Consider the following 19,331-nt stretch of genomic DNA (forward strand, 5'->3'; position numbering starts at 1 on the left):
CTGCACAAGAAAATCATGTCCTTTTGAAATTGTGTGTCTTTGCCTATGAAAGCAAGCCTTGTTAAAGCGATTGTCAGCGTTCCAAATAGCATTCAAAAGTACACCAGAGTCCAAGGCAAAGTATTGCTCAAAGTTCCAATTGATGAAGAGAGCCATGTTGGCACATCTGGGAAAACCCGAATCTGAAAGCTTCCCGGTTTTCCCCACCTGGTTGAAAGTTCAAGATCTTGCCCCCACACCCACAACTCCATCCCACAGTCCAATCTCCCACTGCCATGCTGGCAGCTTCCACCTATCCAATTCCGGTCAGGTGCAGAGGTGCAAAGACAAAGGATGACCTTGGCTTTCTAGAAAGAATTTTGTTATGGCTACCTATCGTCTAATTCCTTACAATCCTCCCTCCCATTTTCCCACAGTAGAAAATGCACAGCAGAATAGTAGAAAGTGTGGAAGGCCAAAGACCCAAAAGAAAAGATGGCTGCAGGCCTGACAGGGATTTTAAGACTGTTACAAAATTGCCTGAAGCTATTGGAACCACACAGGATAAAAAAAATATATCGCGGGACTTTGCATTGAAGGCAGAATTAACAAGGCATAACTTGTGGATTTAACTTTTTTAATAAAACGGGGTGATTGTAGCGCTCAGCCAGCAAACCTTTGCCGTTTCATTTCCGTTTTGCTCAATGCTTTATTTGGCCATTGTGATTCGTTTTCTACGATTTCCCTGCCGCCCCCATCGTGTGACTTGTGGCAGGGGCAAAACACACAAAGGATGCAATGGAAGGATGAAATTGATAAGGTGTCATGGTCCCTGTCGGAGTCTGAACCTGCGGGGGAAGATGAGTGGAACAAGATCCGACGGAGATCGAGACGGCGGCTCCGTTGGCCTTGGAGGAAACTGGAGAAGAGCGGAGTCAGTCTGGGGAGGGATTTTCAGGATTAGAAAGGCTTGGAGACGGGAAGAAGCACGAGAAGCAGAGCTCAGGCGGAGAGCAAGGACCACCCAGGGGTGAAATGCTACTGGTTCACAGGAACCGGTAGGGATGATAGTTGTTGGTTCCGCGAACCAGTAGTAAAAAAAAAAAAAAAAACCTTCAGAAGATCGCACAGCTCAGCTGTGACCAACACAATCATTGGAAGCTGTTTCCCCCCCCCCTTTTTTTTTAAAGCATATTTTTCTTGCTGCTTTGGTCGAATAGGCAGGGGGTAAAATGCTTTAAAAAGCGGGGGGGGGCGGAAGGGGAGAAGCTCCCAATGATTGCGCGGATCTGCTCTGAGCCCCGCGATCGTCAGAAGCTTTCCCTCCCCCTCCCCCCTGCTTTTTAAAGCATATTTTTCTTGCTGGTTCAGGGGCGGGAAGCGAGGAATAGCTGGGAGGGGAGGGGCGAGTAAAGACCGGCGAGGCACCCCTCGACGTGAGTGACATCAAGTTGGCCACGCCCACCCAGTCACGTGACCACCTAGTCACGCCCTAGCCACGCCCACCCATTAGTCAGATCATATTAGTGGTCCACACGGATAAAAATTTTGAATTTAATGAGGTCCCTGAGGTCCGAAAGCTTGTTCTAGAGCAGTGGTTCTCAACCTGTGGGTCGGGACTCCTTTGGGGGTTGAACGACCCTTTCGGAGGGGTCAGCTAAGACCATCAGAAAACACATATTTTCGAAAAAATACGAAAAACATAAAATGGTTGGGGGTCCCCACAACATGAGGAGCTGTATTAAAGGATCGTGGCATTAGGATGGTTGAGACCCACTGTGCTAGAGAGATATTTTTAAGCAAGTGTTTGTTTTTTTGAGACATCTATAAGGCTGCCCGACTCTAAAGGATATAAAATACAGCTCATTTTGTCATTTTGCTAAGCATCTGGACTCCCGGTAGACAAGACTTATAGATTTTAACAGGAAGGAATTGTACAACAAGACCTTAATAGAAAAGGAACTCGGCTAGGAGAAAAATCAGATTAATATCATAATTGAAGATCCGTTGGAAAGGAAACAACCTCTTTATTCAGTCTTAAGTAAAATTATGGTCAATAATTAGCTACGACTAATACATGCTTATTAAACATGTGCTGTATTTTGAAGGCAGCAGAGTGTATAATAGCTACCACGTTGGCCGAGAACATCTTTAACAATCTTACAAAGCCAGGCATATAATTAACAGATCTCGAAATAGTATGGATATGTGTGTGTGTCTGTCAAGTCCCATTTAGCTGTGTTATTTTGCAAAGAACAAATTAGGCAGATTGGAAATGATGCCGGCGTTATTATAAATCCTTTTAGGAGGTTTTATTTTCTTTCGGCCCATCTGCCGACGTCTCGGAAACGTTGGCTTGGACGACTTTGCGGCGGTGATCCAGTTGTCACTGCAAATGTTTTTCAAACTGCTGACACCAGTTGCGCCTAACCTGTGTTTATCATCCTCCTTGCACAATGATTAAATCTGCGTAACACAGTGAATCTGGTTCCTCCCTTCCCCCGTTCACTGGGCTTGAAGAAGATCTCGTGAAGGGTTAATACCACTTTATAATGCCTTGGTGAGGCCACACTTGGAATCCTGCATTCAGTTTTGGTCACCACGATGTAGAAAAGATGTGGAGACTCTAGAAAGAGTGCAGAGAAGAGCAACAAAGAGGATTAGTGGACTGGAGGCTGAAACATATGAAGAACAGTTGCAGGAACTGAGTATGTCTAGTTTAATGAAAAGAAGGACTAGGGGAGACAGGATAGCAGTCTTCCAATATCTCAGGGGTTGCCACAAAGAAGAGGGAGTCAAGCTATTCTCTTAAGCACCTGAGGGTATGACAAGAAGCAATGGGTGGAAACTAATCAAGGAGAGAAGCAACTTAGAACTGAGGAGAAATTTCCTGACAGTTAGAACAATTAATCAGTGGAACAGAAGTTGCCTCCAGAAGTTGTGAATGCTCCAACACTGGAAGTCTTTAAGAAGATGTTGGATAACCATTTGTCTGAAACGGTATAGGGTTTCCTGCCTAGGCAGGGGGTTGGACTAAAAGACCTCCAAGGTCCCTTCCAACTCTGCTATTCTATTCTAAGATGCTGCACCATGAACAAGTTGGACACACCAGAAGAAAACCACGTTTCACCTAACAACCATATTATTAACTTAAGAGCTGTAGAGATTCACATCAGAACAGTGGCAAGAAAGGTCATAAACAGGGGAAAAAACTAACTTTAACTCACTTAGTGTTGTGGCCCACCAACTGCCAGCAGAGCTGGTGGTAGACTCGGACGATGAGGAGGTTGGGGAGGAATTTTGACCAGTTCTGGAGTCTAGGGAAGGCTCTGATGGATGTTCAGCATCAGACCCAGCTCGGGAAGCAAAAGAAACATGGATGCTGACCGTCCCCTTCCTGGCTGGGGAATAAATAGGAGGAAAGGGGAGTGGCTGTCATAGGAGACAACAGTTCGTATTTCTGAAGATTTTGCTCATGGTGTTTCAAAGACTGCTTGCCAGATCTTAATTTGCAACCTTTCGCCTGGGAACTCACAGCCTGGCAATTATCGTAACAAGCTGATAAGGCGTATTGCTTCCATTAACCCTTGCAGGACTTTTGCCTGGACTTTTTGTTGGCGAATGCAATTAATTCCCAAGGTGTAAATAAAGAGGGTTTTTTTTCTTTGCAGGGAGTCTGTTTCTTGTTTCTGCAAAGGCCGAGTCAGAACATCTAGTAATAGAAATTTTAGACTCAATTACAATACAATAGTAGAGTTGGAAGGGACATTGGAGGTCTTCTAGTCCAACCCCCTTGCCTAGGCAGGAAACCCTATACCGTTTCAGACAAATGGCTATCCAACATCTTCTTAAAGACTTCCAGTGTTGGGGCATTCACAACTTCTGGAGGCAACTTCTGTTCCATTGATTAATTGTTCTCACTGTCAGGAAGTTTCTCCTCAGTTCTAAGTTGCTTCTCTCCTTGATTAGTTTCCACCCATTGCTTCTTGTTCTACCCTCAGGTGCCTTGGAGAATAGTTTGACTCCCTCTTCTTTGGGGCAGCCCCTGGAGATATTGGAACACTGCTATCATGTCTCCCCTAGTCCTTCTTTTCATTAAACTAGACATACCCAGTTCCTGCAACCGTTCTTCCTATGTTTTAGCCTCCAGTCCCCTAATCATCTTTGTTGCTCTTCTCTGCACTCTTTCCAAAATCTCCACATCTTTTTTACATCGTGGCGACCAGAACTGAATGCAGTATTCCAAGTGTGGCCTTAAAAAAGGCATTATAAAGTGGTATTAACACTTCACGTGATCTTGATTCTCTCCCTCTGTTGATGCAGCCTAGAACTGTGTTGGCTTTTTTGGCAGCTGCTGCACACTGCTGGCTCATATTTAAATGGTTGTCCACTAGGACTCCAAGATCCCTTTCACAGTTACTACTACTGAGCAAGGTATCACCTATACTGTACCTGTGCATTTCGTTTTTCTTGCCTAAATGTAGAACCTTACTCTTTTCACCATTGAATTTCATTTTATTAGATGGTGCCCAATGTTCAAGTTTGTCAAGATCCTTCTGTATCTTTAGCCTATTGTCGTCCTCATTCGAGGATTACTTGTACAGGAATAGCAGGACAAGCCTAAACCATATGAGTTGTTGAATTCATCCTTGTATCTCCTGTTGAGAACTTTCTTAAAAGGCCATCAGATAATTTCTGCTCTGTGGGATCCAACTTCCTATACCAGGGTTGGCGAACCTTTTCGACACCGAGGGCCAAAACGAGAGCATGCATGCACATGCCAGAAACTGGAAGTAGCAGCTGCTTGGTGCATTATTATTCTGGTTTCTGGCACATGCATGCAGGCTGGTTACCTGGTTTTCCAGTTTCTGGCGCGCATGCGTACGGGAAGAGCAGCTGGCTGGTGTGCATGCACTTGCCGGAAACTGGAAGAGTAGCTTCTGGGTGCAAATGCGCACTGGGAAGATGATTTTTCTGGTGCTTCCACGCACATGAAAATCAGCTGGCTGGTGCACCGGAACCCAGAAGAGTTTGTGTGCCCGGAGAAATGGCTCTATATGGTCCCTATACGAACATATTTCAACCTGCGTTCATTTATCTAACAGAAATTCCCAGCATTAATTCCACATGGTTTGATTTAAAGATCAGACCCCCACAAGAATCCACTTTGTGGCACCATATGGAACTGCCTTGGGTTACTTCCCCTATTGCTCAAAAAAAAAAAAAAAAGGTAAAGGATATTAACTCACACAAAGCACAACGCATAAAACAAAACAAAAACAAAACCGTTTTAAACCAGCAGGCTTTGATCTATGTTGTAAAATCACACGAGTTATTTAATTGCGAACATTTAACAGAGATTCTTCTCACTGCTAATTTATGTTGAGCCCATCCTCATGATGAGTTTAGAGATCCATGCTTTTTTTTATATGCGGGGTGGGTGGTGGGTGGGAAGGGGAGGAAAACAACAGAATAAGTCCTGAGACTGTAATTATACTTCTCACCCAGCTCGGGAATTCAAAGCCATTAATTAATCTTAGGGACATATTTGCATATGTTAACTGGTAGGGTAGATCTTGGGCACCAATATATTTCCAAAGCCAGATCAGCAAAGAATGACTGTCACAGACGAGGAGAAAAAAAAACTTTAAACAGAGCATCCCTTCCATTCCATTCTATCTATATTTTCTCTACTTCTATTCTATCCTATCCTATCCCATTCCACTCCATATTTTCTATTCTATTCCATTCCATTCTACTCCACTCCATATTTTCTATTCTATTTTATTTTATTCCATTTCATTTAATTCCATTCCATTCCATATTTTCTTTTCTATTCTATTCTATTCTAATTCTAATTCATTCCATTCCATATTTTCTATTCCATTCCATTCCATATGTTTTATTCTCTTCTCTTCTAATTCTAATTCATTCCATTCCATATTTTCTATTCCATTCCATTCCATTCCATATGTTTTATTCTATTCTATTCTCTTCTAATTCTAATTCATTCCATTCCATATTTTCTATTCCATTCCATTCCATTCCATATGTTTTATTCTATTCTCTTCTAATTCTAATTCATTCCATTCCATATTTTCTATTCCATTCCATTCCATTCCATATGTTTTATTCTATTCTATTCTCTTCTAATTCTAATTCATTCCATTCCATATTTTCTATTCTATTCCATTCCATTCCATATGTTTTATTCTCTTCTCTTCTCTTCTAATTCTAATTCATTCCATTCCATATTTTTTTATTCCATTCCATTCTTTGCTTGTGAATATTACTGTCAGTCAGAGGAAACAATGAATGCCAGGCTTGATAAATGCACCGTCTGGTGTGTTATCTGATGTAATTTCACATGCTGATCGCAACAGCAGGATGAGAAGGAGCGTTCCTGCTTTCTCCTTTTCTTTGGGAAGCACCGCAGAAGGCACGGTGTGGCCATGATAAATTCGGCAGAATTGCCTGTGGATTCTCAGTGGGGGAACTGGGTTTGTTTGCAGAAGCTGAGCGATTGCAACACCAGGGTGGGTCTCCTATCAACCCCCCCCCCACCCCCCAAAGAAGAACATGCAAGGCCGTCTAATCCTCCTACAGCAGGGGTGTCAAACTGGATATCTTCGAGGGCTGCATCAGCATTGTAGTTCTCCTCCGTAGGCCGGCCGTGGGGGAGGGGAGGCAGCAGGGAGCAGGGTTGGGGAGACAGGACAGACACCTCCTGCAGCACTTAAGCACCCAAAATATGGAGTGGAGTAGAATGGAATGGAATGGAAAATATGGAGTGGAATGGGATAGGATAGAATAGAATTAGAGAAAATAGGATAGAATGGAATAGAATGGAATAGAATAGAATAGAATATATGGAGTGGAATGGGATAGGATAGAATAGAATAGAATTAGAGAAAATAGGATAGAATGGAATGGAATAGAATGGAATAGGAATAGGAATAGGAATAGAATAGAAAATATGGAGTGGAATGGGATAGGATAGAATAGAATTAGAGAAAATAGGTTAGAATGGAATAGAATAGAATAGAATAATAGAATAGAATAGAATAGAATAGAATAGAATAGAATAGAATAGAATAGAATAGAATAGAATAGAATCTATGGAGTGGAGTCGAATGGAATAGAAAATATGGAGTGGAATGGGATGGGATAGGATAGGGTAGATAAAAAGACATGAAAAGATACATTAGTCAAGAATCATAAGGTACAGCACTTAATGATAGTTAGAGGGTACAAATAAGCAACCAGGAAACAATCAATATCAGTATAAATCGGAAGGATACGAGCAACACAATTACACTCCTGCAGTCATAAGTGGGAGGAGATGGGGGATAGGAACGATGATGAAGAGACTAATAGCAATAGTAATGCAGCCTTAGTGAATGGTTTGACAGTGGTGATGTTGTGGTCCTTCATCACTTGAGGCTTTTAAGAAGCGACCGACTGAAATGGTATAGGATCTCCTGCTTGAGCAGGGGGCTGGACTAGAAGACCTCCAAGGTCCCTTCCAACTCTGTTATTCTGTTATCCTAAGTGCTAAAGAGAGAGCAGAACCTCGTAAATTCCCTACCCGCCGTAACTCTAATCTTTTTTTCTGACATTCCCAATGCAGGCAAACTTTTCCACATTGATTTTGGCTACATTCTGGGACGTGACCCCAAACCTCTTCCTCCACCCATGAAGCTGAATAAGGAAATGGTGGAAGGGATGGGAGGGACGCAGAGTGAGCAGTACCAGGAGTTTCGCAAGCAATGCTACACGGCGTTCCTTCATCTGCGCAGGTTAGAATTTAATGACTAGAATTCTTTACTGGCCAAGCGTGATTGGGCACCCAAGGAATTTGTCTTTGGTGCCTATGCTCTCAGTGTGCATAAGGAGAATAAAAACACATTCATCAAGATTAAAAAGATAGAGCACTTAGTGATAGCCAAGGTTACTAATAAGCTATCAAATCGTACTAGGAAACAAATAAAAACAATATAAATTGAAACATGCCAGCAACATGGTTATAGTCATAAGTGTAGATAAGAGATAGATGCTAGGAAGGAAGAGAACAGCAATACATTCTTGGTAAATTATTGAGCAAGTGGTGTGAGAATTACCGTATTTTTCGGACTATAAGACGCACCAGAGTATAAGACGCACCATGATTTTGAAGAGGTAAATTTAAAAAAAAAAGGTTTTGCACTTGGCAGGCCTCCCAAACCCTCTGCAAGCCTTGCGTTTTTACCAAAAAAAGGCATCCAGAGCTTGTAGAGTGATCCTGGGGGCTGGGGGAGGGGGAAATGGCCCATTTTAAGCTCTTTTTCCCCTCCCCAGCCCTGAGGAGCAGTTTGCAAGCCTCCCAAACCCTCTGCAAGTCTATTTTGCAAAGGGGATGGGGTTTTGGTAGGTTAAAATACTGTATCCAGTGTATAAGACGCACCCAGATTTTCACCCTGTTTTTTGAGGGAAAAAGGTGCGTCTTATAGTCCGAAAAATATGGTAGTTGTTTAGCGGAGTGATGGCATGGGGGGGGGGGAAACTGTCCTTGTGTCTTGTTGTTCTGACGTGCAGAGCCCTATAGCGTTGCTTTGAGGGTAGAAGTTGAAATGATTTATGTCCAGGATATGATCATGGGTCTGTAGATATTTTCACAGCCCTCTTTTTGACTCCTGCAGTGTACAGGTCCTCAATGGAAGGCAGGTTGGTAGCCATTGTTTTTCCTGCAGTTCTGATTATCCTCTGAAGTCCGTGTCTGTCTTGTTGGGTTGCAGAGCCAAACCAGACAGTTATGGAGGTGCAAATGACAGATTCAATCATTCCTCTGTAGAACTGAATCAGCAGCTCCTTGGGCAATTTGAGGTTTTGTGGTTAGATAACCTGTAACCCATTGGGTCATTCTTTCAGAGACATTTCCTTGCCAGTTTTCTCATTGCCTTCAGCAATGACAGGCGTTTAATCGGCTGCCTGGACTGGAAAACCTGGGGTCCATTCAAAGATGATGTCTGTCCATCGTGTTCGAAGAGGACTTGGCATCTAATGGGTTGTGGGCTGTCCACGGTGTGTCCTCAGGTGGCTAGTAAGGACACGAAATGTTCTGCCACCTGTCGGACAGACATGTGTGGGCACCATTGTTGCAGCATTTGCAGCTCTGGCCTTGTGAAGTGCTCGCTTCTCTTGTGCTCTGGTTGTCCTTCTGTCCTCAGATGCCTGGCAGCCTTGGTGGATCAGCGTGTGCCATGTCGGTCGATCTCGTGCCAGGGTTTCCCAGGAGGAGGTGTCGATATCCAGGGACTTGAAGGAGGCTTTCGATGTGTCTTTGTATCGCTTCCTTTGTCCCCGGTGCGATCGCTTTCCTTGAGGCAGCTCACCGTTGTTCTGACCTCAGCTTCCCCAGCAGCACGAGCCGAGTCCTCATCGCGATAAACCCCCTTTTATTTAATTTACAGTGAATTCCTCTCCAGCAAAATCTTTCCTCTCCCACAGTCTTTCAAGATAGTTCACAATTAACGACCTTTTATCAGCCTTGGAGAGTGGCCAGGCCGATATCTTTCAGACGCCGCAATACTTGGCAAGAATGCAGGAATGAACTAATTGTCTCCTGCAAACTCCACTCCCCTTTCGCTCGTCTTTTATTCCCTGTGGGAGGGGACCATTCACCGCCCACCTGTGGCCTTACTTCCAAGTTGGCCCTTGTTCCTTAGCTGTTCCCTTCATCTGGCAGCTCTGCGCATGTGCACACTGGAAACAGGCTCCAGCTGTTCGTCTGCCTCACTGATGTCTGACTCCAAAGGCAGCTGATAACTGGCATACGGCCCTGGCCCCCTCTCTGCCTCCGCCACAGAGCCCTCATCAGAGCCTTTCCCAGACTCCAGGACTGGCTCATGTTCCTCCCCAACCTCCTCACTGTCCGAATCTGCTGCAAAAATGAATTCTTCCAAAAAGGGGTTCCTGCAAAGATGGGGGTGGGGGGGTCAACTTATACTCCAAAGCAACAGAAGGCAAGACAAGAAACAATGGATGGAAACGTCTATGGAGCTTCTCCATCATCCAGGTCATAGTTATCCCAAAGGTGCTTTTTCAAGAGGCAACTGGATTTTCTTTGAAGACGTTTCTCTTCTCATCCAAGAAGCTTCTTCGGAGCTGAAGAAGCGAAACCTCTTCAAAGAAAAACAAGAAAGTCCAGTTGCCTCTTGAGAAAGTACTTTTAGGACAACAGATGGAAACTGATCAAGGATAGAAGCAACTAAGGAGAAATCTCCAAACACTGAGAACAATTAACCAGTGGAACGGCTTGCCTCCAGAAGTTTTGGCTGCAGCCATGTGTCCTGAATGATCTCCAGCCTAAGCAGGAGGTTGAACTAGAAGACCTCCAAGGTCTCTTCCATCTCTGTTATTCTGTATGTTGTGTCTGCCTTGAAAGTACCTCCTGGTGACTGTATGTTCTAGTCAAACATCAGGAAAGGAGCTGTTTTATGACATTTTACATTATGGGATAACCGCTTTATTATAACAGAATAAAGCAATAATGGAATAACAGAGTTGGAAAGGACTTTGGAGGTCTTCTAGTCCAACCCCCTGCTCAGGCAGGAAACCTTATACCATTTCAGACAAATCTCTTCTTAAAACCTCCAGTGATGGAGCACCCATAACTTGTTCCACTGGTTAATTGTTCTCATGGTCAGGAAGTTTCTCCTTAGTTCTAAGTTGCTTCTCTCCTTGATTTGTTCCCAGATGACACGTATCAGATCAGTTCAGATTATTAGCTAAAGTGACATTCCCAGTAAATCTGTAGAAATTTGCTTGGGATTAAGCCAAGGGAGATAGGCTTCAAACAAAATTAACAAGTGAAATAAATAAGATGCCATAATTTTGCAGTTTGCATCAAATAGCCAAATTAAATTACTCAGAGAAAAACTAAGGATGCTTACCAAAAAGTTGAAAAATCATTACAGAAAAAGGGGGTTGAAAACCAATTCCACATTATTGTCAGCTGGTTTCAGACAAGCTAAGTCAATGGAGGAAGCCAGATTTGATTAAGGACCGCATGATTCACTTAACAACTGTGGGAAAAAAGGCCATACCATGGGGCAAAATTCACTTAATGAATGTCCTGCTTAGCAATGGACATTGTGGCCGTAAGTCATACGCCATCAGTAAAAACAATATAACCAGGGGATGGTGAAAGGAAATATGTTTTATTCAGTTTTTTATTTTATTCCTTAAATTGGTTTGCCATCCATCTTGCCATGGGATGGTCCACAAATTTTCTTATGAATGTAGCTTATGATGAACTGCGTTTGTGTTGTGGCCCGCCAATGGCCAGCAGAGCTGGCAGCAGATTCAGACAGTGAGGAGGTTGGGGAGGAACATGGGCCAGTCCTGGAGTCTGGGGAAGGCTCGGACGAGGGCTCTGCATCGGAGGCAGAGAGGGAACCAAGGCCATCTGTTAGCTATTTGCTGCCTCCGGAGTCTGACATCAGCGAGGCAGAAGAACAACAGGAGCCTGTTCCCATTGTGTGCATGCGCAGAGCTGCCAGAAGGCAAGAACAATTAAGAAAACAGGGGCGACTTGGGAGTAAGGCTTGACGATGGTTGGCCTCTCCCATAAGACATAAAAGAGAAGCGAACGGGACGCGAGTTTGCAGGAAGCAATTAGTTCATCTGATCAGTTCAAGCTTCGAAAAGTTCTGTTTGACTCTGTGCTAAGTTTGGCCTTGCTTTGCATTTGGCAATTAGGTCTCTGGCAGCCTTTGAAGGGAGATAAAGGTGGGTGTTTATCAACATTCCCCTGAAAGACTGCGGCAACTCGAGCAGACATCTGTCGGAATCTTCACAGACTGTTTGCGAAGCCTTGCGGGCTGTTAATGACCATAATTGACAGCCCTGTAAATAAAAGAGGTTTTTTGGGGGGGACTAAGATTGTGATTTATGCTTTATCCGGACACCTAGGTCACAACGATTTGCTCCGTGTATCTGAGAGTCGGAAACGAATTTTAATAGACAGTAAGAGGAACAGGTTAAAAAGCATTTGGGATCTAACATTTGCAGCCTGATTGCCTTTGAAATACGACCGCTAACGTAAGATACGCTGGTGAGCCCATCTTTCTCTCCTGCTTTCCTGAACTGAGTGGGAATGGAAATGGCTAAGACGTCTTTATGGGAGCTTTATGATCTATGGGGAATAAAATGCACGAAAGTGGGGAATATTAACGAAAATAATGGGAAGGAAATATGCTTTGAAGGCACGCTCACTGAATTCACTTGAACCAGGCAAAGGAAGCCGGCTTGGGGTTGGGGGGAGGAAAGAAATGAGAGACAGCACAGAAGCAAATGCTGATACGTCCTCGATTTACGACCGCAAATGGAGTCCGGAATTTCTGTTGTTTAAGTGAGTTTTGACCCGTTTTACGAACTTTCTTGCCACCGTTGTTCAGTACAGAATACAGAAAAGAATACAGAATATCAGAGTGGGAAGGGACCTCGGAGGTCTTCTAGTCCAATCCCCTGCTTAGGCAGGAGACCCTACACCCGTGATGGCGAACCTATGTCACACGTGCCACAGGTGGCACGCGGAGCCATTTCTGAGAGCACGTGAGGCGTTGCCCTGTCAACTCCAGCACACGTGTGCTTCCTGGCCAGCTGATTTTGGCCTTGATTTTCGGCCATTTTTCGTCCTCCGGAGGCTTCAGGCAGCCTCCCTGAAGCCTCCAGAGAGCGGAAAATGGCCCAATGCGCAAACTGGAAGTAGTAAAACAGACCGTTTCTGGCCTCTGGGGGTGGGGGGATGGAATGGTGTATGGCAGTGGTGGCTAACTTTTTTGCCATCGCACGCCAAAAGCGTGGAGGGCGGGCGGGGGGGGAATCACACGAATGTGCTGGGGGGGCGCATAGAATTATGGGTGTGGGCATGCACGCGCACAACCACCCCCCATGCTCTCTCCGCTTTTGGCGCCCAATGACAAAAAGGTTAGCCTTCACTGCCATACACCATTTTGGACAAATGGTTATCCTATGTCTTCTTAAAACTTCCAGTGTTGGGGCATTCACAACTTCTGGTGGCAGGCTGTTCCACTGGTTAATTGTTCTCACAGGAAATTCCTCCTCAGTTCTAGGTTGCTTCTCTCCTTGATCAGTTTCCACCCATTGCTTCTTGTCCTGCCCTCAGGTGTTTTGTAGAATAGCTTGACTCTGCCTTCTGTCACTTTTTGTCCAAGTTGTTATACAATACAATACAATAGTAGAGTTGGAAGGGACCTTGGAGGTCTTCTAGTCCAACCCCCTGCCTAGGCAGGAAATCCTATACCATTTCAGACAAATGGCTATCCAACATCTTCTTAAAGACTTCCAGTGTTGGGTATTTCACAACTTCTGGAGGCATTATTCAGTTAGTGACACGGGTTGTTAAACGAATCTGGCTCCCCCCACCTTGAGTTTGCCCATCAGAAGGTCACCAAAGGGGATTGCATGACCCAGGGGACACTGGGTCACCGTCATAAATATGAGCCGGTGCCAAGGGTCGGAATTTCGGTCACGGGATCAAGAGATTAGAACTATGGAAAAGTCATTTTTTTCAGTGCTGTTGTAACTTTGAACGGTCACTAAATGAACTGTCGTAAGTCAAGGACTACCTGTACTTGACCTGAAGTCCCCAGTGGATTGGATGGTTATGAAACATGTATAGCATTCCTCGACTTACGAACGTTCATTTAGTGACCAAAGTTACAACTGCACCCCCCAAAAAAGTGACTTATTATTGGGTTTCACGCTTACGTCCGTTGTAGCATTCCCCAATGGTCACATGATCAAAGTCCAGGTGCTTGGCAACCGGCTCATAATTTATGAAGTCCCCGGGTCCATAACTGAGCCCCAAATTTCTATTGCTAAACGAGACAGTCGTTAGGTGAGTTTTTCCCCATTTTATGACCTTTCTTGCTGGGTTGTTAAATGAATCACTGCGGTTGTTAAGTTAGCAACAGGAATCTGGCTTCCCCTTTGATTGCCATAAGGTCGCAAAAAGTGATCACATGAACCCCGGGACATTGCAACCGTCATAAATACGGGTCAAGGGTCTGAATTTTGATAATATGACCATGGGGAGGCTGCAGCGCTGAGAATTGGTGTCGCTATAACTTTGAATGGTCACTAAATGAACTGTTGCTACCTGTATTTGCATAACTACAGATCACCATCTTTTTTTAACGGCCCCGTAATCCCTTGCAGGGTGGAGTCTGGGCAACTGAGTGGAGCTGAGTGTTTTACTGGCCAGATGCCCTTCCTGTTGCCAATGCAGAATTATATTCAGCAGATATATTCTCATCATGCCCAGAGGGAGAAATATCTGCCTCTACCTAGGATCGAACTCACAGCCTCCTGATTGTGAGGCGAGAGCTCCACCGCTAGGCCACCGCACCATTCATTCGCATAGCTACAGATGTACTGTAGAGTTAGGAGGAACCGATTTAATCCCTCTCCCATCTTAGCAAACTTTTCTTGTTTCCTTACCTCTTTGGCAATGAGGAATGCAGCCCCTCCTTTCTGGGAATCCAGACTCCATTCCACCCCACTCTGAGTTTTCATACACCAATCCAGCTTTGGAGTAACAATTGAGTATCTTCTGCTGATAAAATACCTATATTTTATGTATTTAAATATTCTTGACATTCTCCTCCCCATTTTTGTTTTAAGTGAACCCGTGCAGGAAGTCCTCGACTTACAACAGTTCTCTTAGTGACCATTCAAAGTTACGACATTGACAAAAAGGGACTAATGACCATTTTTCACATTTGTGACCGTTGCCGCCTCTGCGCGATCGTGTGATCAACATTCACACGCTTGGCAACGGGTTCATATTTATGACGGTCGCAGTGTCCCGGGGTCACGTGATTCCCCCTTTGCGACCTTCTGACAAGCAAACTCCACGGGGAAGACAGATTCACTTAACGACCGTGTTTCTAACTTAACAGCTGCCGTGATTTCCCTTAACAACTCTGGCCAGAAAATGGGGGCAAAACTCACTTAACCCATGTTTTGCTTAGCAGCAGAAAGTTTGGGCTCAATTGTGGTCGTAAGTCGAGGATTACCTGTATTCCATTGCAATGATAAAATAGCAGCTGCACCCAAAAAAAAAAAAAACACCCCAAAATTTAGAAATGAGGTTGAAATGTTCCTATGCGAACAGAAGATGGCATATGGCTTCTATAAATGCTACAAATCCTTCTGCCAGGATATACCCAGATGCCGGATAAAGCTTCCAATAAATTATTGCAGGCTGGAAGAAAGACTAAATGGTTATTTTTCTCAAGCACAACCTGAGGAGATGCATAAAAGCCTTAAGTGTGCATACAGAAAAATCAGAGGAAGTGTTTAACACACGCAATAAAGAACAAAAATGAGCAACAAGAATGATTAGGGAGCTGGAGGATAAAACAGAAGAAGGACCGTTGCAGGAACTGCGTATGTCTAGTCTGATGAAAAGAAGGACTAGGGGAGACATGATAGCAGTCTTCCGATATTTGAGGGGCTGCTACAAAGATGAAGGGGTCAAACTATTTCCAAACCACCAAAACGCAAGATGGGAAATAATAGATGGAAACTTAGTCAAGGAGAGAAACAGCCTAGAAGAGGGGTGTCAAACTCGATTTCATTGAGGACCGCATTGGGATTGTACTTCACCTCGGTGACTGGGGTGGGCATGGCCAGCTTGACATCACTTGTGGGGGGGGGGGAATTGGTGGCCAAATGCTAAGGCAGGACTTCCCTGTGACCCTCCCTCATTCTCATTATAATCTCCCTCCCTCCCTTCCTTTTATTCTTTTTCTTTCCCTCTTCATTCTCCTTTTTTCTTCCTTCCACTCTTTCCTAATTTTTTCCTTTCTTACTTACTTACTCACTCACTCACTCCGTTGGAAGTAAAATCACACATGATTCTTTATACCAGTGATGGCGAACCTTTTTTGGCTCGCGTGCCACAAGTGGGGGGAGCGCAGGGGGGTCGTGTGCGGGCGTGCCGCACACATAATGCAACGCGCGACCCCCCCAGTGCGCATGCGTGCACAACGTGCGACACCCCCCCATTTTTACATGCTTTTTTCGCCCTCCCCAGGCTCCAGGGGCTTTATAGGAGCCTGGGGAGGGCGAAAAGAGCCTCCCCCGCCCCCCCGGAGGCCCTCCGGAGGCTTCAGGGACCGTCCGAAGGCTTCCCTGACTTCCGGGTTGCTCAGAGGGTCGTTTTAAGCGCTCCGAAGGCTTCAGGGACAGTCCCTGAAGCCTCCGGGGGGGGCGGGGGAGGCTCTTTTCGCCCTCCCCAGGCTCCTATAAAGCCTCTGGAACCTGGGGAAGGCGAAAAATAGCTTTTAAAAAAGTGAACTCAGCTGGCCAGCGCGCGCATGCGCGCTGGCCAGCTGACAGGGCAGCACCTCGCGTGCCCTGACAAATGGCTCCATGTGCCACTTGTGGCACGTGTGCCATAGGTTCGCCATCACTGCTTTATACAATACTTCTAACACAATTGTAATATTTTTAAATTCCTTCCTCCCTTCCTCTTCCTGCCCTTCCTTCCTTTTCTTCTTTTTCTTTCCCCCTTCCTTCTCCTTTCTTCTTCCCCGCTTTCCTTATTTTTCCTTTCTTACTTACTTACTTACTCACTCACTCCGTTGGAAGTAAAATCACATATGATTTTCTATACAATATTTTTAACACAATTGTAATATTGATAAATTCCTCCCTCCCTCTTCCTGCCCTACCTCTCTTCCTTCCTTCTTCCTTCATTCCTTCCCTCCTTCCTTCCTTATTTCCTTCCTTTTCTTCTTTTTCTTTCCTTCTTCATTCTCCTTTCTTCTTCCTTTCCCTCTTTTCTTATTTTTCCTTCCTTCCTTACTCACTCACTCCATTGGAAGTAAAATCACACATGATTCTCTATACAATACTTCTAATACAATTGTAACATAAGTTCCTCCCTGACCTCCCTCCCTCTTCCTGCCCTTTCTTCCTTTCCATTCTTCCTTCCTTCCTTCTTTCCTTCCTTCCTTTTCTTCTTTTTTCCCCCTCTTCATTCTCCTTTCTTCTTCCCCTCTTCCCTTCCTTTCCCTTCCTTGCTCTCTTCCCATCATTCCTTCTTTGTCTTCTTCTTTCCTCTTTCCTTTTCTCCTTTCCTGTCCCTTCTTGCGTACTCAAATGCAAAAGGGGAGATGTTTCTCCTTTTGTTTTGCTCTTAGTTTGTTTTGATAGCCCTCTGCCCGCAAAAACGGTGCTTATTGTTTTCTGGAGACAGGATCGTTCTGATTTTGAGAAAGTGATGAATTTGACCCACAGAAACTTTAGATTCTGCATTTCACTGTTTGTACTTATTTCTTAATTTTCTTCTCCACAGATATTCCAACTTGATTTTGAACTTGTTCTCTCTGATGGTCGATGCCAACATTCCAGACATCGCTCTTGAACCGGACAAGACCGTCAAAAAAGTAAGGAGCCAATTTCTTATATACTACCCCACCCAAAATAATAATAATATGTACCGTGTTTTTCGGAGTATAAGACGCACCTTTCTCCCTCAAAAAAGAGGCTGAAAATCTGGGTGCGTCTTATACACTGAATACAGCATTTTTTTGCCACCCGAAAACCTGCCCTCTTCACCAAAATGGCCATGCATAGCTTTTAGGAGGCTTCCAGAGTGCTCCTGAGGGCTGGGGAGGGCAGAAATGAGAGAAAAGGGGGCTGTTTTTTGCTCAATTTTGCCCTCCTCCTCAAGCCCCCAGGAACAACCTACAAGCCTCCTAAAGGATATCCATGCCCTTTTTTTGACAAAAAAAAAAAATGGGCCCGCTTTCACGAAAAACCGGCCGTTTTTGGGAGGTTTGTAGAGTGCAAAAACTTTTTTAAAAAAATTTGCCTCTTCAAAACCTTGGGCCGTCTTATACCCCGAAAAATACGGTAGGTATGTGAGTTATGGGATGCTGTAAGGTTGCCCATCATGTAGACTTTCAAGATCACAGACACTATTGGACACGAATAGCAATATTGTCAATCCGTCATTTATAATTTCCCGTGCTATACCGGACTCGAAAAAGATTATGAGTATAAAATTGGTGCCTTCAAATCTTACGGAAGTTTGAGGTTTACCTTTTCTATCTCAATTTCAAGTTTGTTTTATTTGTTTATTTATTTACTACATTTTTATGTCACCCGTTTCCCCTACAAGGTGACTCGGGGCAACTTTCTTCTTCACTTTTTAATGTATCCTTTTAAAAAGAAGAAGAAGAAGAGAGATTCAAACATGTGTGCTGTGTGCATAGTAGGATGCTAGATGCATGGATAGATGGATTAGATGATGAGATGAGATGAGATGATGAGATGAGATGATGAGATGAGATGATGATTAGATTAGATTAGATTAGATTAGAAACTTTTTTAACACTTCCACGGCGATTTCCCCTTTCGCGCCAAATTTTGTGTGTGCGTGCATGCACAGTCAGTCTTACTCCTAGTCATGACCAAATCGGGGGCTGACCGAAGACCGAATGGATTATGGTTGGCACCTGAGGTCCCACTGTACTTCGTAGAATTGTAGCATCCTAGGACCTGAAGTGATCTTGAAGGTCTTCTAGTCCAACTCTCCATACAGAGCAGGAGACTTTATACCATCTTGGTCAAATAGTTGTCCAATCTCTTCTTGAAAACCTTCAGTGATGGAACACCAGTGGTGGGTTACGACCTGTACGGGCGTACCGGTTTCTGTCGGGAGTTGTGGAACATGCACACAACTCCGGGAGGCAAGCTGTTGCACTAATTAATTGTCCTCACTGCTAGGAAATTCCTCTTTATTTCCAGGTTGGATTTCTCTCTAAGGAGTTTCAACCCATTTCTTCTTCTTCTGTCCTCAGGTGCTTTGGAGAATATGTTAGATTAGATTGGATTGGATTGGATTGGATTGGATTGGATTGGATTGGATTGGATTGGATTGGATTGGATTGGATTGGATTAGATTAGATTAGATTAGATTAGATTAGATTAGATTAGATTAGATTAGATTAGATTAGATGATGAGGAGATGAGATGAGATGATGAGATGAGATGAGATGATGAGATGAGATGATGATTAGATTAGATTAGATTAGATTAGATTAGATTAGATGATGAGATGAGATGATGAGATGAGATGAGATGATGAGATGAGATGAGATGATGAGATGATTAGATTAGATTAGATTAGATTAGATTAGATTAGATTAGATTAGATTAGATTAGATTAGATTAGATGATGAGATGAGATGATGAGATGATGAGATGAGATGAGATGATGAGATGAGATGAGATGATGAGATGATTAGATTAGATTAGATTAGATGATGAGA

At 44.0% G+C, this 19,331-nt stretch overlaps 1 protein-coding gene across 1 annotated transcript in view; it reads left to right on the plus strand.

Moving 5' to 3' along the window:
* The window catches only part of PIK3C3 (phosphatidylinositol 3-kinase catalytic subunit type 3), a gene marked incomplete at its 5' end in the record, with an annotated part of 43,987 nt that extends 25,069 nt beyond the window's left edge, over positions 1-18,918 (plus strand). Inside the window, 3 exons of the mRNA XM_081971843.1 lie at positions 7,610-7,778; positions 17,351-17,441; positions 18,861-18,918. Of these exons, the coding sequence (XP_081827969.1) occupies positions 7,610-7,778; positions 17,351-17,441; positions 18,861-18,881 (281 nt within the window). The remainder of the gene's footprint in view (positions 1-7,609; positions 7,779-17,350; positions 17,442-18,860) is intronic.
* Between the last annotated feature and the right edge of the window lie 413 nt (positions 18,919-19,331).

This window comes from Natrix helvetica, assembly GCF_964273705.1.
Source record: "Natrix helvetica genome assembly, contig: HAP1_SCAFFOLD_227, whole genome shotgun sequence".
NCBI classification, from domain to species: Eukaryota; Metazoa; Chordata; class Lepidosauria; order Squamata; family Natricidae; genus Natrix; species Natrix helvetica.